This window comes from Arvicanthis niloticus, chromosome 7, assembly GCF_011762505.2.
Source record: "Arvicanthis niloticus isolate mArvNil1 chromosome 7, mArvNil1.pat.X, whole genome shotgun sequence".
In the NCBI taxonomy this organism is placed as follows: Eukaryota; Metazoa; Chordata; class Mammalia; order Rodentia; family Muridae; genus Arvicanthis; species Arvicanthis niloticus.
Window position 1 is genome coordinate 14,990,956 of NC_047664.1, and position 13,988 is coordinate 15,004,943.

General features: G+C 44.1%; 1 protein-coding gene across 5 annotated transcripts in view; it reads left to right on the plus strand.

Annotated features, from left to right (window-relative positions):
* The first annotated feature begins 592 nt into the window (after positions 1-592).
* The window catches only part of Ccdc85a (coiled-coil domain containing 85A), a 173,321-nt gene continuing 159,925 nt past the window's right edge, over positions 593-13,988 (plus strand). For 2 of the 5 annotated variants that reach the window (XM_034509186.2, XM_034509190.2), the window contains exons 1-2: positions 983-1,599; positions 7,620-8,574. In XM_034509186.2, coding sequence (XP_034365077.1) covers positions 1,339-1,599; positions 7,620-8,574 — 1,216 coding nt within the window. In that variant the 5' untranslated portion in view covers positions 983-1,338. Of the gene's footprint in view, positions 1,600-7,619; positions 8,575-13,988 lie in introns of all 5 variants that reach the window. The other 3 variants (XM_034509191.2, XM_034509187.2, XM_034509188.2) reach the window with 3 other exon arrangements.

The following is a 13,988-nucleotide window of genomic DNA, read 5'->3' on the forward strand; positions in this document are numbered from 1 at the left end:
TGGAGCATAGAGGAGTGAAAAGCTCAGTTTGTATTGGCTGATATTTCAGTTTGCTTTTCCAAGGGCACCGGGTGTGCAGACCTGAACATCCAGACCCAGGGAGAAGCAGAAGTTATTTTATTTTCTAAAGGCCTTGATGCCAATCAAATGAATGTTTAAAAGGTTCAGTACTTCCTCCTGAAGCTTCTTCATAAGGTGGTGTTAGAGAAAACAAAAGCCTGGGAATGGGGTGGATGTCTCCAAAGGGCTGAGTTTAACAGCTCTTTGCCCTGTTTTCCTGAGCTTGAGGATTTTGTGACCTCTGGCACAGTCTTTCTTCCCTCTTCTCCAGTTCTCCGAAGTGTATCTAGCTAGCTCTTCATAGGTCTTTCTCTCGAAATGTCTGCATTCAATTCTTCCAAGTAATAAATGTCTCTCATTTTGGTCAGCAGACTGCTTCTTCTGCCTGGTAACTAGTCTGACTTGCAGAGATGGAGGGGAGGGGACCGCTTTTAGTCACTTGGTGGCGCGCGCGAGCCTCGCAAGGCCCTGGCGGCACCTGCTCTTGACTCCAGCCCCACCCGCACCCCTGTGCTCTGGGAACCGCGCCCCCAGCCATCCCTAGCAGCACAGAACCAAGAGCTCAGGGTCCCGTTGGGCAGCTGAGTGTCGTTCGCGTTTGGCCCTTGCAGGAGGCTTTGCGGGATGCGGGCGTCCGGGGCGTCAGCTTCCTCTCCGCTGCCGCTCCCCAACCCCCGCCCATCCTCCTCTGGGCTCTGAAAACCCAAGGATTCTCAGAACAGTTTAAGATCAGCGGCAGGACTACAGCCAGCCGGCGTCTTGGAGCTTTCGGGGAAGGACAGCCACTCGGCGCGCTCCAGCCTCCCTGGGAGTCCAAACGCTCAGCAAGCCCTGGGCAGCTAGGGGAGCAGCGGAGCCTTAGGGTTGAGAAAGGGGGAGGGAAGGGCGTATGCGTGAGTGTGACAGACCACGAGGGGTGGCTGTCTTGATCTGAGCGAAGGAGAGGGCAGGGGATTGAGGCAGAGCTCTCTGGGTGTCCCCGCCCGCTCCTGCTCCCCGGCGCCCTTCACCATGGACTTGCGCGGAGTTGGGATGGACCACTGCAGCCACCCGGAGCTGACTGTCGGGCCCCGGGATTCCGCAGGTACGCGCGCTTGGATGGCGAGGTAGGATGGCCGCGCCGCGCGATCCCCGCCGTCCCCACGCAGCGGTCCGCGGGAGGTGCCGCTGACTCTCGGAGCGCACAGGGGTGTGGGCGGAGGCCGCCCAGCCGCTCTCGCACCTTCGCCAGTCGTTTCGCCTCTTCCACCCACTCGCACCTGCAGCTGCCCGGATACCATGTCGAAGGCGGCTGGAGGCGCGGCGCCGGCGGCGGAAAGTTGTCCCTCGACTCCAGCCGGCGCGTCGACACCCGCGGGCGTGGAGGATCTATCTAAAGTGACGGACGAAGAGCTGCTGCAGTGGAGCAAGGAGGAGCTCATCCGCAGCCTGCGGCGCGCCGAAGCCGAGAAGGTGAGCGCGATGCTGGACCACAGCAACCTCATTCGCGAGGTCAACCGCCGCCTGCAGCTGCATCTCGGCGAGATCCGAGGGCTCAAGGTGAGTACTGGGCCTGGCAAGAAGGCTGGGCTGGGCGTGGCAGGGACCTGGGAATCACCGTGAGAGTAGGGTGGGAGAGCAAAACTTTCTTGTCCCTCCGTCAACAGGTGAGCTTCTCCCTTCTCCCTGGAGCACCCCTTGTCCCCATCTCCAGCCCTTAAAGTTTTCCAAACTTTGGAGGCCCTTCTCTTTTTACGGGGACTTGGCACCTGACTTTCTCTGATTCTTCTGAGACTAAGGGAACAGGAACAAGGATGCCAGAAGTCAGAGAGGGACACGGTGAGCATAGGGGACCTTTAATGTCCCAAGGGACCAAGATGCTCAGGGAATTAGGTTACAGTACACCACTGGAGAAGACTATCGAGCTTGCAGCTCAGTACATCTTCACCTTTAGGGGTCGGGTGTAGCTGCTCCTGCGCCGCCACTAGCTTTCTGGTGAGCAAAGGGCAAAGAAAGGACACCACTGCTGGGGACAGGAGAGAAGCCTCGGGTACTACCCGAGGAGCCAGTGTGAGTGTGACTCGGTGCTGGGTGCAGGTGAGCGTGATTTCTGCCTTCAAGTCTTTTCCTAGCTCCCGTGATTTTCTTCCCTTACTAGAGGGTTGGCGTCACCTGAAACTGCTTCACTTCCCTGCTTTCTTTCTTCAGTCTGGATGTCACATTAATTTTATTTATCATAGGGTGGGGGCAAGTGTAGAAGGCGCCGGGTAAGTGTTCTTAGTGATGCTTTGTTTTTGAGCCAGGTCTATTCCCAAACCCAGGAACTTTCTTTTCTCTTTGGAGAGCAATGTGCCAGTCAGGTTGCAGCAGACCCATCGGGAACCGCCCTGCTGCTGTGCACTGCAAACTTCTGCTCACAGCTAGCCTGGAGCCTTCTGGTATTCCTTCCTCTCATTGTTCTGCTTTTGTTTATAGGAAGCCAGACACAAACGAAATCAACATAGGAACCCCAGGGACCAAATTCCCTCCAGGCACAAAATGTTCCTGTCTCAGGGAATAGGCACCATTCCTTAATTGCTCCAGCGCTCCAGCTCTGGGATTCTGGGATGCTGAGGAATGTGAAGGGACAGATGCTCCAGACTCACCTGTGTGTGGGAGATGGCTTCTTCAGGTTCAAACCTAATGTCACACACTGCCTACAGTGGCTGCAGATAGGACTATTCCCACAGTCAAAATCTTTCTCGTTTTATTTTATTAAGAATGAGTATTTGTTGAGTACCAGACTCTTTGGGGAAATGAGAGGAAGGGTAGAATAGAAGGAATATGGTCTTGGAAGTAAGTTTGAAGAATCCTCATTTATCAGGGTGGCAAGCTTGTAATTAATTTCTCAGGTCCTTGTTTTCTTGATTAATAAAATGTGAACAGTAAGGTCTGTTTCCTAAGGAGCGGTAAGAATAAGCTACAATAATGTAGTGAGGTTTGATGCTGGAAACTGTGGTAGTTACTGTCATCAAGAGAAAGTATGAAGTAGACCCACGTGCCTCCAGGAGATGGGTTTCTTGGCAAGGCTCGCCAGTAGGACTTGTTTGTGATGTTACAGTTTAGTGTTTTTCCATGGCTTGAAACACAGTGTGGCTTGGGAGAGTTTTTAATTAACTTCTAAAGATTTCACTCAGATGAAAAAAACTAATATTAATAACTCAAGAAATCCTTGGACGTTCTTTTAGGCTCTGTATGTTGACGATATGCAAGTCTAGGAGCGGTCAGGGAGGAACAGCACGAGTAGAACATTATTTGGTCACCCCTCCAGTAGCCTCATTTGGAAAAATAACTATCAGTTATTTTTAAGACTGTTAAGAGCAATTTTTCTTTAAGTATACACTTCAGAGGTCTGGATTCATGAGCCAATAATACAGGGCTTATTGGGCTACCTCTTTATCAAGTTCAGAATGGATGGAAGTGGGCGCTATGGTGTTTATGCATGGCTTGGATTCCAGAACCCTGACCAGGGCGGGGCATGAGGAAATGGCAGCACACAGGCACACAGAAAAGCTGCGATCGTGTGGGATGTGCTCACTCAGATGGAGGGGCAGAGGCACAGCACTCCTCAAGCTCAGTGTGCTTATTATACATGGTTGATCAGAGGGGCAGGATTGTTGCATATAAGTGAATGAGGAGGTGAGGTTGTTACATGCATCTGAACAAGAAGGAAGGATTATGGTGACACACTGTCATCTTTGCCATCCTTCTGAGCCTCACATGGGGAAGGCTTTGTCACTCCTGTGGGACTGTGGTATTAGGGTCCTTGACTTGTTACCAGAATAATCACTCATGCCTTACAGGTCATTTTCTGTTGCAGACACTGCCCCTTTTTGTTGTAGCTGTGGTAGAGCCCAGGCTTTTTGTCCATCCTAAGTGTACTGTGCTTTGAGGGATCTTCTTCTGAGGCCACTGTTCTCCCTCCCACTTATCAGTTTGGATGGGAGTTTCCTTGGATTCCATAGTGAGCCATGCATATGCCTGACCAAATGAGTGATAGGAATACTTTCTTATTTTTGCTTTAACTGGAAGAAAGTGATTCCATGTTGGGGGCCTCTAAGGGCCTGGCACTCTTGAAGACTATAAATGTTGGGTAATTGGAACCACAACGCCTTTCTGTGATGTGACATTTAAAATCATATCTAAATATTTTGAAGTGACCATGTGGCAGTGCCAGTGTACAGTTTGGTCAGCTTAGGGGAATGATTGGCCCATTATCCCCAGTCTTTTGATCTGTTCAGTGGTACATTATAATGGTAGATTATAATACAATATAATAATGAGCTTTTATGAAGGTTAAACCTTACACAGGCACAATGAGGCCAAGGAGTTAAGAATGTTTCTCAAGGCCACACAGATGTGAAATGTTCAGAAAAGGCGTATCAGATATTCCTTGTCTAGTGTGTGGACACAGAGTCTCGAAGGGAGGAGATGTTGGTTAGAGTGCTATAAGGATCTAAGAACATCTTTGCATACCGCTGAGCCTGGAGTCCTGGTAGATTGCTTTGAAGGAACTGAGCAGCTACAGATTTGTTGCCTGCATTATGTTTATCTCACCACATTCCTTATATATGTTAGTTTGATGTTGCTGTGATAAAACACCATGACCATGACAGAGCAGGAAACTGAGAGCTCAGATCCCCAACTGCAATCACAAAGCAGGTAATGGAGATAACAGGAAGTGGTGAGAGAGGCCTTTTGACTCTCAGAGCCCATCTCCAGTGACACACTTCTTCCAGCAAGGCCACACCTCCTAAATATCTTGCAGATACAGTAGCAACACCAACGGGAGACTTCGAGACTTGTTCAGATGGCTGAGCCTGTTGGGGGTGGTAATGTGTGGGGCATTATCATTTGAATCACTGTATTCCTTAACTACCAGTGTCTGCAGAAAAGATGAGACCTACATGAAAACAATTCTTCTTGTACTGAAGATACAGCTCTTAGTGGGTTGGGATCTTGAGTGGATTTAACTTTTAAAATGTACTTTAGGCACTTAGGGTAATATCTTGTGGCTTGTAGAGATGTTAAAAGGACAGCTAGTGGATTGTTGTTGTTGTTAAAGAAAGCCTACATCTTAATGTATCAGGTTTTAAGAAGCTAGTTCACAAGATTAGTAGTTCAATCTGGTTGCTTCATCAGAGGTTGAAAAAATTAGACCAACACTGAAGACAAATAATATTCCCAAACACATTAATGATAGGAAGAAGATGATGAGAGATGTGAATGGGCCCATGTTGACTAGACCACTTGCTTTGGGATCTTGGGAAAGCATCCATTTCATTTCTTAAGGAAAACCAACAACACTTCTGTGCATTACAGTTCTAGATCAGACACAAACAGCCATAGTATAATGAAATTCAAGTGTTTTCAGGCAGAAATTCATTCAAATGAAGAGCAACACAATTTGAAGTTTATCTCAAATGCCTGAATAAAGCTAAATGTTGAATAATTATTGAATTTTTATTAAGATTGATTTTGTTTGAAATCATTTTTTTCCTGAATATCCAAAGCTTCTAATTTCCTTTAAAGCATCAATATCAAGGGCTAACCCTCCTACTGTACACTCCAACATAACAAAGGCTATCTAAAAAGAACATGGGGTTCTTTCTCAGCAGCTACATCTGTAGCTTGTTTGGGCAGTAGGCTTAGAGCTTTAAAGAACTGAGATGCCCATAAATATGTATTGTGTCCACTGTACGCAGCATAGCATGGTAAGTGTGTTACATATACAGAGACATCAGACATCTGCTTCTTACATTGTCAGGGCTCTACATGAGAAATGAAATGAAGGTGATGTCTATTGGTATGTCAAAGGCTTCTGTGTTGGGCAGGAGAGTCATTTCATCAGGATAGTATTATGGTTCTGGGGAACACTTCTCAGAAAAATCTCTCATATTACGTAACTTCATACCAGTAAGGAGATATTTTCTACTTGAAATACATAATCAGATAGAAAAGGGATTTATTAATTTTTCCTGGCAATGGGAGGTACCTGAAGTGTTTCAGGACAGGCTCAACATGCAAAGTGTTTTTGAAGACCAGTCTGGCAAGGAGTGTTGACTGAGGATAGTGAGGGAAGACAGAAGACAAGGCAGCGACTGAAGAGGCAGGTTTTCGCCTAGCATTTTTCATGCACGTTACTACTGTCTGAACTTGCTTTGCGATACTCCCTTACTCTAGTGAAAGCTGCAAAATGTTAGGTTCTAGGGTCTTGTGAATGTTCATGAACATTCCTAACATTTTCACGAGTTCCTAGCACACAGTCTATGGTTACTAACTCTTTGTGAATGAACAAATGATTCACTATTCAGGCTACAGGAGTAGACAGAGACAGAACATTTGAGGTTGTGTGGCACTTGAGGAATTTTGTGCTGTATCCTAAGGGGAATGGGAAGCTACTAAAGTTTGATGGCAGGAGGGGAAAAAAAATGAGCATTTGCTGGTCCAAGTTCCAAAGATTTGTTTGGCTCAGAGACGGAAGGTGAGGGAGGAGATACCGAATGACCCTGTATTCTTATAAAGAGCAATAGGTAGAGGTGACATTTGCTGAGAGACCCACTTTGGGAGAGCAGTGTTAGAGTAGCAACAGCTTTAGCTTATGTTAAAGGTGAGGTGCCTGGGTGAATTTCCAGTGGCTATGGCCAGTGAGGGTGAAAAAAAAAACACCCCTCATGGGGCCTCTGTACTTTTCCCTAGGGGCTGAGGAAATGAGGTGGCTCCTGCTCTGTTGTGTTTGAAAACATCACATCAGCTTTTTCAAAGTGCTTCCTTAGAACATCTCAGTATTTTCAAGCCACTAGTGACTTTCTTTTCTTTTTTAATCTCTTCTCTTCTCCTTTCTTCTCTTTCCTTCTCTCTTTTTCTTTCACTGGCATTAAACTCACCAGGGTTGCCTAAATTAGCCTTAAAGTCCTACAAAGGCTCCTGCCTCAGCCTTGAGGGTTCCTGAGACTGCCCATATAAGCCACCATGACACCATCTTTGTTTCTAGAGTGTGGGGCAGGGAAACCTTGTCTCCAGACCAATTTCCTGTTTATCAACATGCTGCTCCCTAATTGCTGGCTGAGCAAGGCTCCTTGAAGCCCAGGCTCTTCTGTGAAAACCTCTTAATTATTATCTCCTAAGCATTGCGGTGGGAAACTGAATAAAATAACTGGTAGAGTACTATGTATGGAACATAACCAGTACCTATAGTTTAATGTTATGGCTATCTTCAATTTTCATCTTTCTGTGGTCTCTCACCTGGCCCACAGTGGTTCTCTGCCTCCATAATGCTGACACTCTTTAATGCCATTCCTCATACTGTGGTGACTCCCACCATAAAATCATTCTTTTTGCTAGTTCTTAACTATAATTTTTCTACTGTTATGAATCAGAATGTGAATATTTTTGGAGATAGAGATTTGCCAAAGGGTTCATAAGCCACATGTGAAAACTACTGCAAGGATTAATCAGTTCTGGGGCTTTCCATATTGAGGGTCTAGATGAGATGTCACCTCTTCTGTCTGTCTCCCTTCAACTTCCATCTCTCTTTTCAGGATATTAACCAGAAACTCCAGGAAGACAACCAGGAACTGAGGGACCTATGCTGTTTCCTGGATGATGACCGGCAGAAAGGCAAAAGGGTGTCCCGGGAGTGGCAGAGATTGGGTCGTTACACAGCTGGAGTGATGCACAAGGAAGTGGCCTTATACTTGCAGAAGCTGAAGGAATTGGAGGTGAAGCAGGAGGAGGTGGTGAAGGAGAACATGGAGCTTAAGGAACTCTGCGTGTTGCTGGATGAGGAGAAGGGTGCAGGATGTGCCGGCAGCCGCTGCTCCATTGACAGCCAGGCCAGCCTGTGCCAGCTGGTGGCCTCCGCTGCCCCCTATGTGCGAGATGTGGGTGATGGCAGCAGCACCTCCAGCACTGGTAGCACTGACAGTCCCGACCACCACAAACACCATGCCAGCGGGGGCAGCCCTGAACATTTACAGAAGCCTCGGAGTGAGGGCAGTCCAGAGCACACCAAACATAGGAGCACTAGCCCTGAACATCTACACAAACCCAGGGCTTCCGGGACCACAGATCACTCCAAAGCACTGAAAGGACCCAGCCCTGAGCACCACAAGCCCTTGTGCAAGGGCAGCCCCGAGCAGCAGAGGCACCCACATCCAGGGAGCAGCCCAGAAATGCTGCCCAAGCACGTGTTGAGTGGGAGCCCTGAACATTTCCAGAAGCACAGGCCTGGAGGCAGCCCGGAACATGCCAGGCACAGCGGAGGGAGCCCTGAGCATCTTCAGAAACATGCTCTTGGTGGAAGCCTGGAGCACCTCCCTAGAGCCAGGGGAACAAGCCCAGAGCATCTCAAACAACATTTCGGAGGCAGCCCTGATCACAAACATGCAGGTGGCGGTGGAGGCAGCGGCGGGGGCAGCAGGGAGGGCACCCTCCGGCGGCCTGCTCAAGAGGACTCATCACCCCATCACCGGAATGTCTACAGCGGCATGAATGGTGGGTCAGTACGCGCTGGGGAACGGCTTTGGCTTGGCAACTCAGTAGACCATTATGAATGCAGAGGGGATCTCCTGCAGTATTAGGAAGAGGGAGATTTAGCTAAGGGGCGGGTAGGTAGGAGACCTAACATTTGTCGGGAATAAAGATCATGTATTTCTTCCCCCTTGTCCCCTTATTTATTTTATCTTATACAACTATTAGCCAGGTGGAGCTTGGATGTGAGGGGTTACAGAGGAAAGGTGAACTGTACATCTTGTGCTGCTGAGTTGCCAGGGGGAAATCTATTCTTTATTGGATAAAAATAGATTCTTTAACTGTGTCCTTGAACATTCTTTTAGCTGTATGCAGTTTCTTACCAGACATTGCTTGTGGCATGGTTTCCAGATTAATCCAGTGAATAGCTTATGTACAGGAAGAAATGAATATTTAAAAACAACAATGAAATGTCCTGTTGCTAAACAGACTCCATGGGGTTTGCTTAAGTATCCATGCACGTGCCGTGCCTTTATCTGTTTTTTTTTTTTTTGTTTGTTTGTTTTTTTTTAAATTTTTCTGTCGGGTTGGGGTGAATGCATCAACTGTGACCTTTTTTATTTTCATTAAAATGCAGCAAATGACCCCTCCCCTACTCAAAGCCTATTACTCCTTCACCAAAGTCTCAACCATATTCTGAACCTGACGCACTTACATGGCAGGAGACGTCTTTCTGGGTCAGTTAAATGTGCCTGTTTAAAATGTGCACTGTCTGGAGTCTAGGAAGTAGAACATCCACTGTATTTGCTGAGGTGACATTATATTGGAGCTCTTAAACCTTTTGGAAGAGGCTTAATTTTCTGCATCCTCGTTCTGAAATCACTTTTAACTTGAAAAAGAAATAATTTCTTAAAGAAAATAAAAAAAGCTCTACCACCCCACCCTCAGTTCTTTAGTATATGCATGGTTGGGTTGGAGCAGTCATGATTGATTTTTTTTTTTAATCAACTGTGGGGTTTCCATTTAAGATATCTGAGGTTTATCATTCTATTTGAAATCTGCTTCAGAGTCTGTGGACAGCCAGCTCCAAGCAGGGATGGAGGTGGCTGCCAGTTTTTAGTAGTGACACAAAAGGGTGAGTTTTCCAATTTTGTAGCCGGGGATTGACCTGTTGGATTCCATTTCATCATAATCCTTCTCAGTAGTGTTAAAAGGAACTCTGGAAGCTTGCCGTCCAGTATCCAGCGCTCTGAATGAAAAGGAAAAGAAGAGCTAGCAAGCAGGAAAAATACAAAGCTGTTGCTCCCTTTGTTGTGCACATGAGAGGTGGCTGGGAGAAGCCAGTTCCCTGTTGTACCTTGATGGTTGTGGGCAGCTTTGGCCCCACAGTTCTCCACAAGAGCCCAAAGTCATTTAGAAAGAGAATTTGGTTGCTGCTGTCATGAGAAGTGTGACTGGTTTTGATGCTTGTCTTCAAGGGCCACAATGGGTTAATGGGAAGGTAAAATTAATGCCTTTTCCATTTGTGATTACTCTTTAATGAGCTTGAGAAGTAACTCTGTACTATTTTAAGGAAACTTTTCTTAAAAACGACTGAGGGAGAAGTGATTTTGTAAGAACCACTTACAAAATGGTTCTTTAAATAAAGTACAGTTTATTATTTTATCTTACTGTGTTTAAAACATTGGTATTATTTTTTTATTATTGCATAAGTGTATTAGGTAAAATGGGTGTGTTGGTTCTGTATATATAATGTGGCATGATTAAATCGATCTAATTAGCATATCCATCATACAAGTCATGTTTGTGGAGAGACATTTTTAAGTTTGCTATTTTTTTATTTTGAGATATGTAATATCTTGTCAATGCCTATAGTCATCCTGCTGTGCCTAACCCCTCTGCCCTTCTGTTTGTCTGAAACTTTTAGCTCAGTGGTAGAATGTCTATGTAGCAAGTGTAAAGTCCTGAGTTTAGTCCTCAGCTCTGGAAAAAAATCAGTAGATCAAATATGGTTGTCTATTCTTGGATCTTTTTCTATCTTGTTCTAATGGGCAATGGTCAGTGTGTCTTTAAAACGTTTTCTTTTTTTTATTGCACTATGTTATTTTCATTATGATTAGGTTATAATGTATTTTAAAATTGAGTGTGATGTCTCCAGCCTTGTTTTTTTGTTTAACATTGTTTTGGATATTCAAGTTATTTATATATTCATTTTAATTTAAGAATTTTTAAGATAATTTATTTGAAAAATGATATTAGGATTTTGGTAAAGACTATAGCAATTATATAATCAATGATTATAGAATATTCTTTAGTTTGTCTCTTTTATTTATTTATTTCATAGTTTTTTATAGTTTTTAATATACAGGTCCTTTACTTCCTTGATTTTGTGTGTTGTGTGTGGTATGGTGTGTGTGTATGATATTGGTGGTGCATGTGCATATGTGATCATATATAAAGTTTAGAGGAAGGACATCAGGAGTCATGTGGTATCCCTCCTCTTATTCCTCTTATTCTCTTATTGAGCCTGGAATTAGGCTAGTACACATCTGTTTCTGCACCCACACCCTAACGCCCCAGTGCCCAGCTCTCAGGCACATTCTGGGCTATACCTGGCTTTTTATGTGGTTCCTGGGGATTATAACTCAGGACCTTATGCCTGCTTAACAAGTGCTCTTACCCACTAAACCATCTCACCAGACCTTTCATTAAATTTATATACATCTTTTTGTTATGTTTTGTTTTTCCTAGTATAAATGGGACATCCCCCCTTAATTTTCTGGTTGAATAGCAGCTAGTATTTAATAGAATTTTTACTTATTTGGGTACTCTAGGTTTAAGTCTTTTAACTTCACCTAATTTGATTACCAGGTGTGACAAGTTTTTTTTTTTTTTTTTAAGACATTTCTCTATAAAAATAATGTTATCAGCAAACACAGGCAGTTTCACTTTTTCTCTTTTTTCTAGGATGTATTTGATTTCTGCCTTGTCAAGGGCTGTCAGTCCTGCCATAAATAAAGTGGTGGGAGTGGGCGTCTAAGAGGATAATTCACCATCTGAGGTTGAGAGCAGTGAAAGCCATGGGTTTATCAAGCTGGTCTTGACTGGACGGAAGCTCATTTTTTCCTCTAATCTTTCTTTTTATGAAAAGATGTTGCTTTTAAAGGTAGAGTTTCAGATAAAGACGATAAGTCATGCTACACATGACTTACCGTTACCTGAATTCAGGTAAACTTAGTGGGCCAAACAAATGAATTTTAAAGTTGTGCAGTATAATAATTTAAATCTAGCATGAGTTATACGACTGAAAAATTTCATAGCTACTTCAGTTCTTGTCACCAAGTGTTTTCATTCCTAAGTAATGGCTCTTCTGCTAAGGGTTGATAGTCTCACCAGAGTGTAATGCCAGTACATGTGCTCTGCATTTTTATTTCTGTAATTAATTGGGAACTGAAGTGGCTCAATGAGATATTTACAGATCATCAACTGTAAAGTTGGGCATTGGTAACTTGTATTTATTCTGCCATTACAAATTAATTTTTGATATGGATGGTAAGACATACTTTTTTCCCACTTTTAAATCCACACACAATTTGTTGTAACCGTTGGTGTATGAACAGATAAGAACCAGCCAGGAAGTTAATCCTGGATTGCAGATTGGCTGAGTCATTTCCAGAGCCGCTCTGTTTGGGGCTGGCTTAAGATATGAGTGCCGCAAATGGAGCTCTTGCATATTTTTGCATGATCAAAAAGCACATGAAAGCAAGTGGGAGGATGGTTTGGGCTGTGGCAGATTGAAACTGGTAAACTCTGTGCTGGCAGGGCATTGTCTTCCCAGAGGATGTGTATCCCCACAACCACACCCACACACACTAAGGAAATCTATCCCCAGACGTGGCTATCTTGGCTGGCTGTGTCTCGGCATCTTTAAATCCTCTCAGGCTTTCAGTCCCTGAGCTTTGTCTACTAGCTTCCTTTGGTTGTTACACTTGATGTGATCATCTCCATCTAGAGAGCAAAGGGAGATTTTAGATACATTTTCCCTCTTTAAACTTCTAAGCTCTTATAATCATTCCTTATAGCTGTTTGAAAAACAACAAAATCAGCATAGATAGGCACATATCTTCCAGACTAACCAAAATCTTCATGCACATGCACATGCACATGCACGGACACACTTCCTTGTGTGTGTGTGTGTGTTTTTTTTTTTTTTTTTTTCTTTCTAGCTTATGGAGAACCAAGAGTTCCGTTTTCAAAAAAATAAAGTACCATCAACATTTAATAGATTTCAACATTAAGGAACATCCCCATTTATTAAAATTGCTTATTGTAGTTCAGATTTGTAATTATAGAAACTATGAGTAGCTATTTCTAGCTATAAATATATACAAACAGAACCTCAAACATTGAAAACATTTTATTTGCCTGATTCTGTCAAAATGGGACATTGAGTTGAGCTTTCCTAGGAGGTACAGGTGCCTCCTTTTTCAAGTCTTGCTTGCAGACACCAGCTGGAGGGTCTTTGTGACTCAGGATCCTTTGGCAGCAGCTCTTCTCCATTGTTGATCTCAGACAGAGACAGTTTACCCACTGAGCATTACCAGTGAGTCAAATAGTTTTGAAAACAAACAGCTAAACAAATCTTTGATTGTCATAAAACAAGAAGGAAAACACAGAAGAAATGGTAGCCTTTATGGTATTCTTTTTTCATTTGAAATCAAGAGGGACACAGAGTGTCCTTTGAGTCCCTTTGTGTCGTTTGAACACATTTCCTTTTTCTTTTGTTGATTTTTATTTATTTAATCTTCTCTCATATACTATACCCTGACTGCAGCTTCCCTTCCCTCTACTCCTCCCAGTTCCCTGTACCTCCCATCTCTTGCAGGTTATACCTCCAGAGACATAAACTGAACACCACACAACAAGATTCAATAAGACAAGGCATAAACCCTTACATCAAGGCTGGTGAGGCAACCCTTTAGAAGGAAAAGAGTCCCAAGAACAGGTGAAAGACTCAGAGACACCTCTTCTCACACTGTCAGGAGGACCCCTAAACACCAAACCAACATATGTCTGTCTGTGTGTGTGTGTGTGTGTGTGTGTGTGTGTGTATGTTCAACTACTTTGCAGTAAAAAAAATAAAGAAAAGAATCTATGCTTTTGTCTGGTAGAATTGTTTGACTAGATTCATGGAAAGGCTGTCATGTGAGCAGTGGAGGACTGCTTTAGTATTTAAAGGTTGTGCCTTCAGCTGGGAAATGGAATACAGCTTTCTAATTTGTTCACAGTAGTATAAGCCATACAATGCTGAGTATTTTCCACAAGACAATGCTGCATTTCAAACCTCCCACAATTTTTGATGTTACACTACTCCTAATTTTATACAAAAATTATTATAAATAAGGAAAAGCATGGCAAGAGTAGCTTCATCTGTGAGA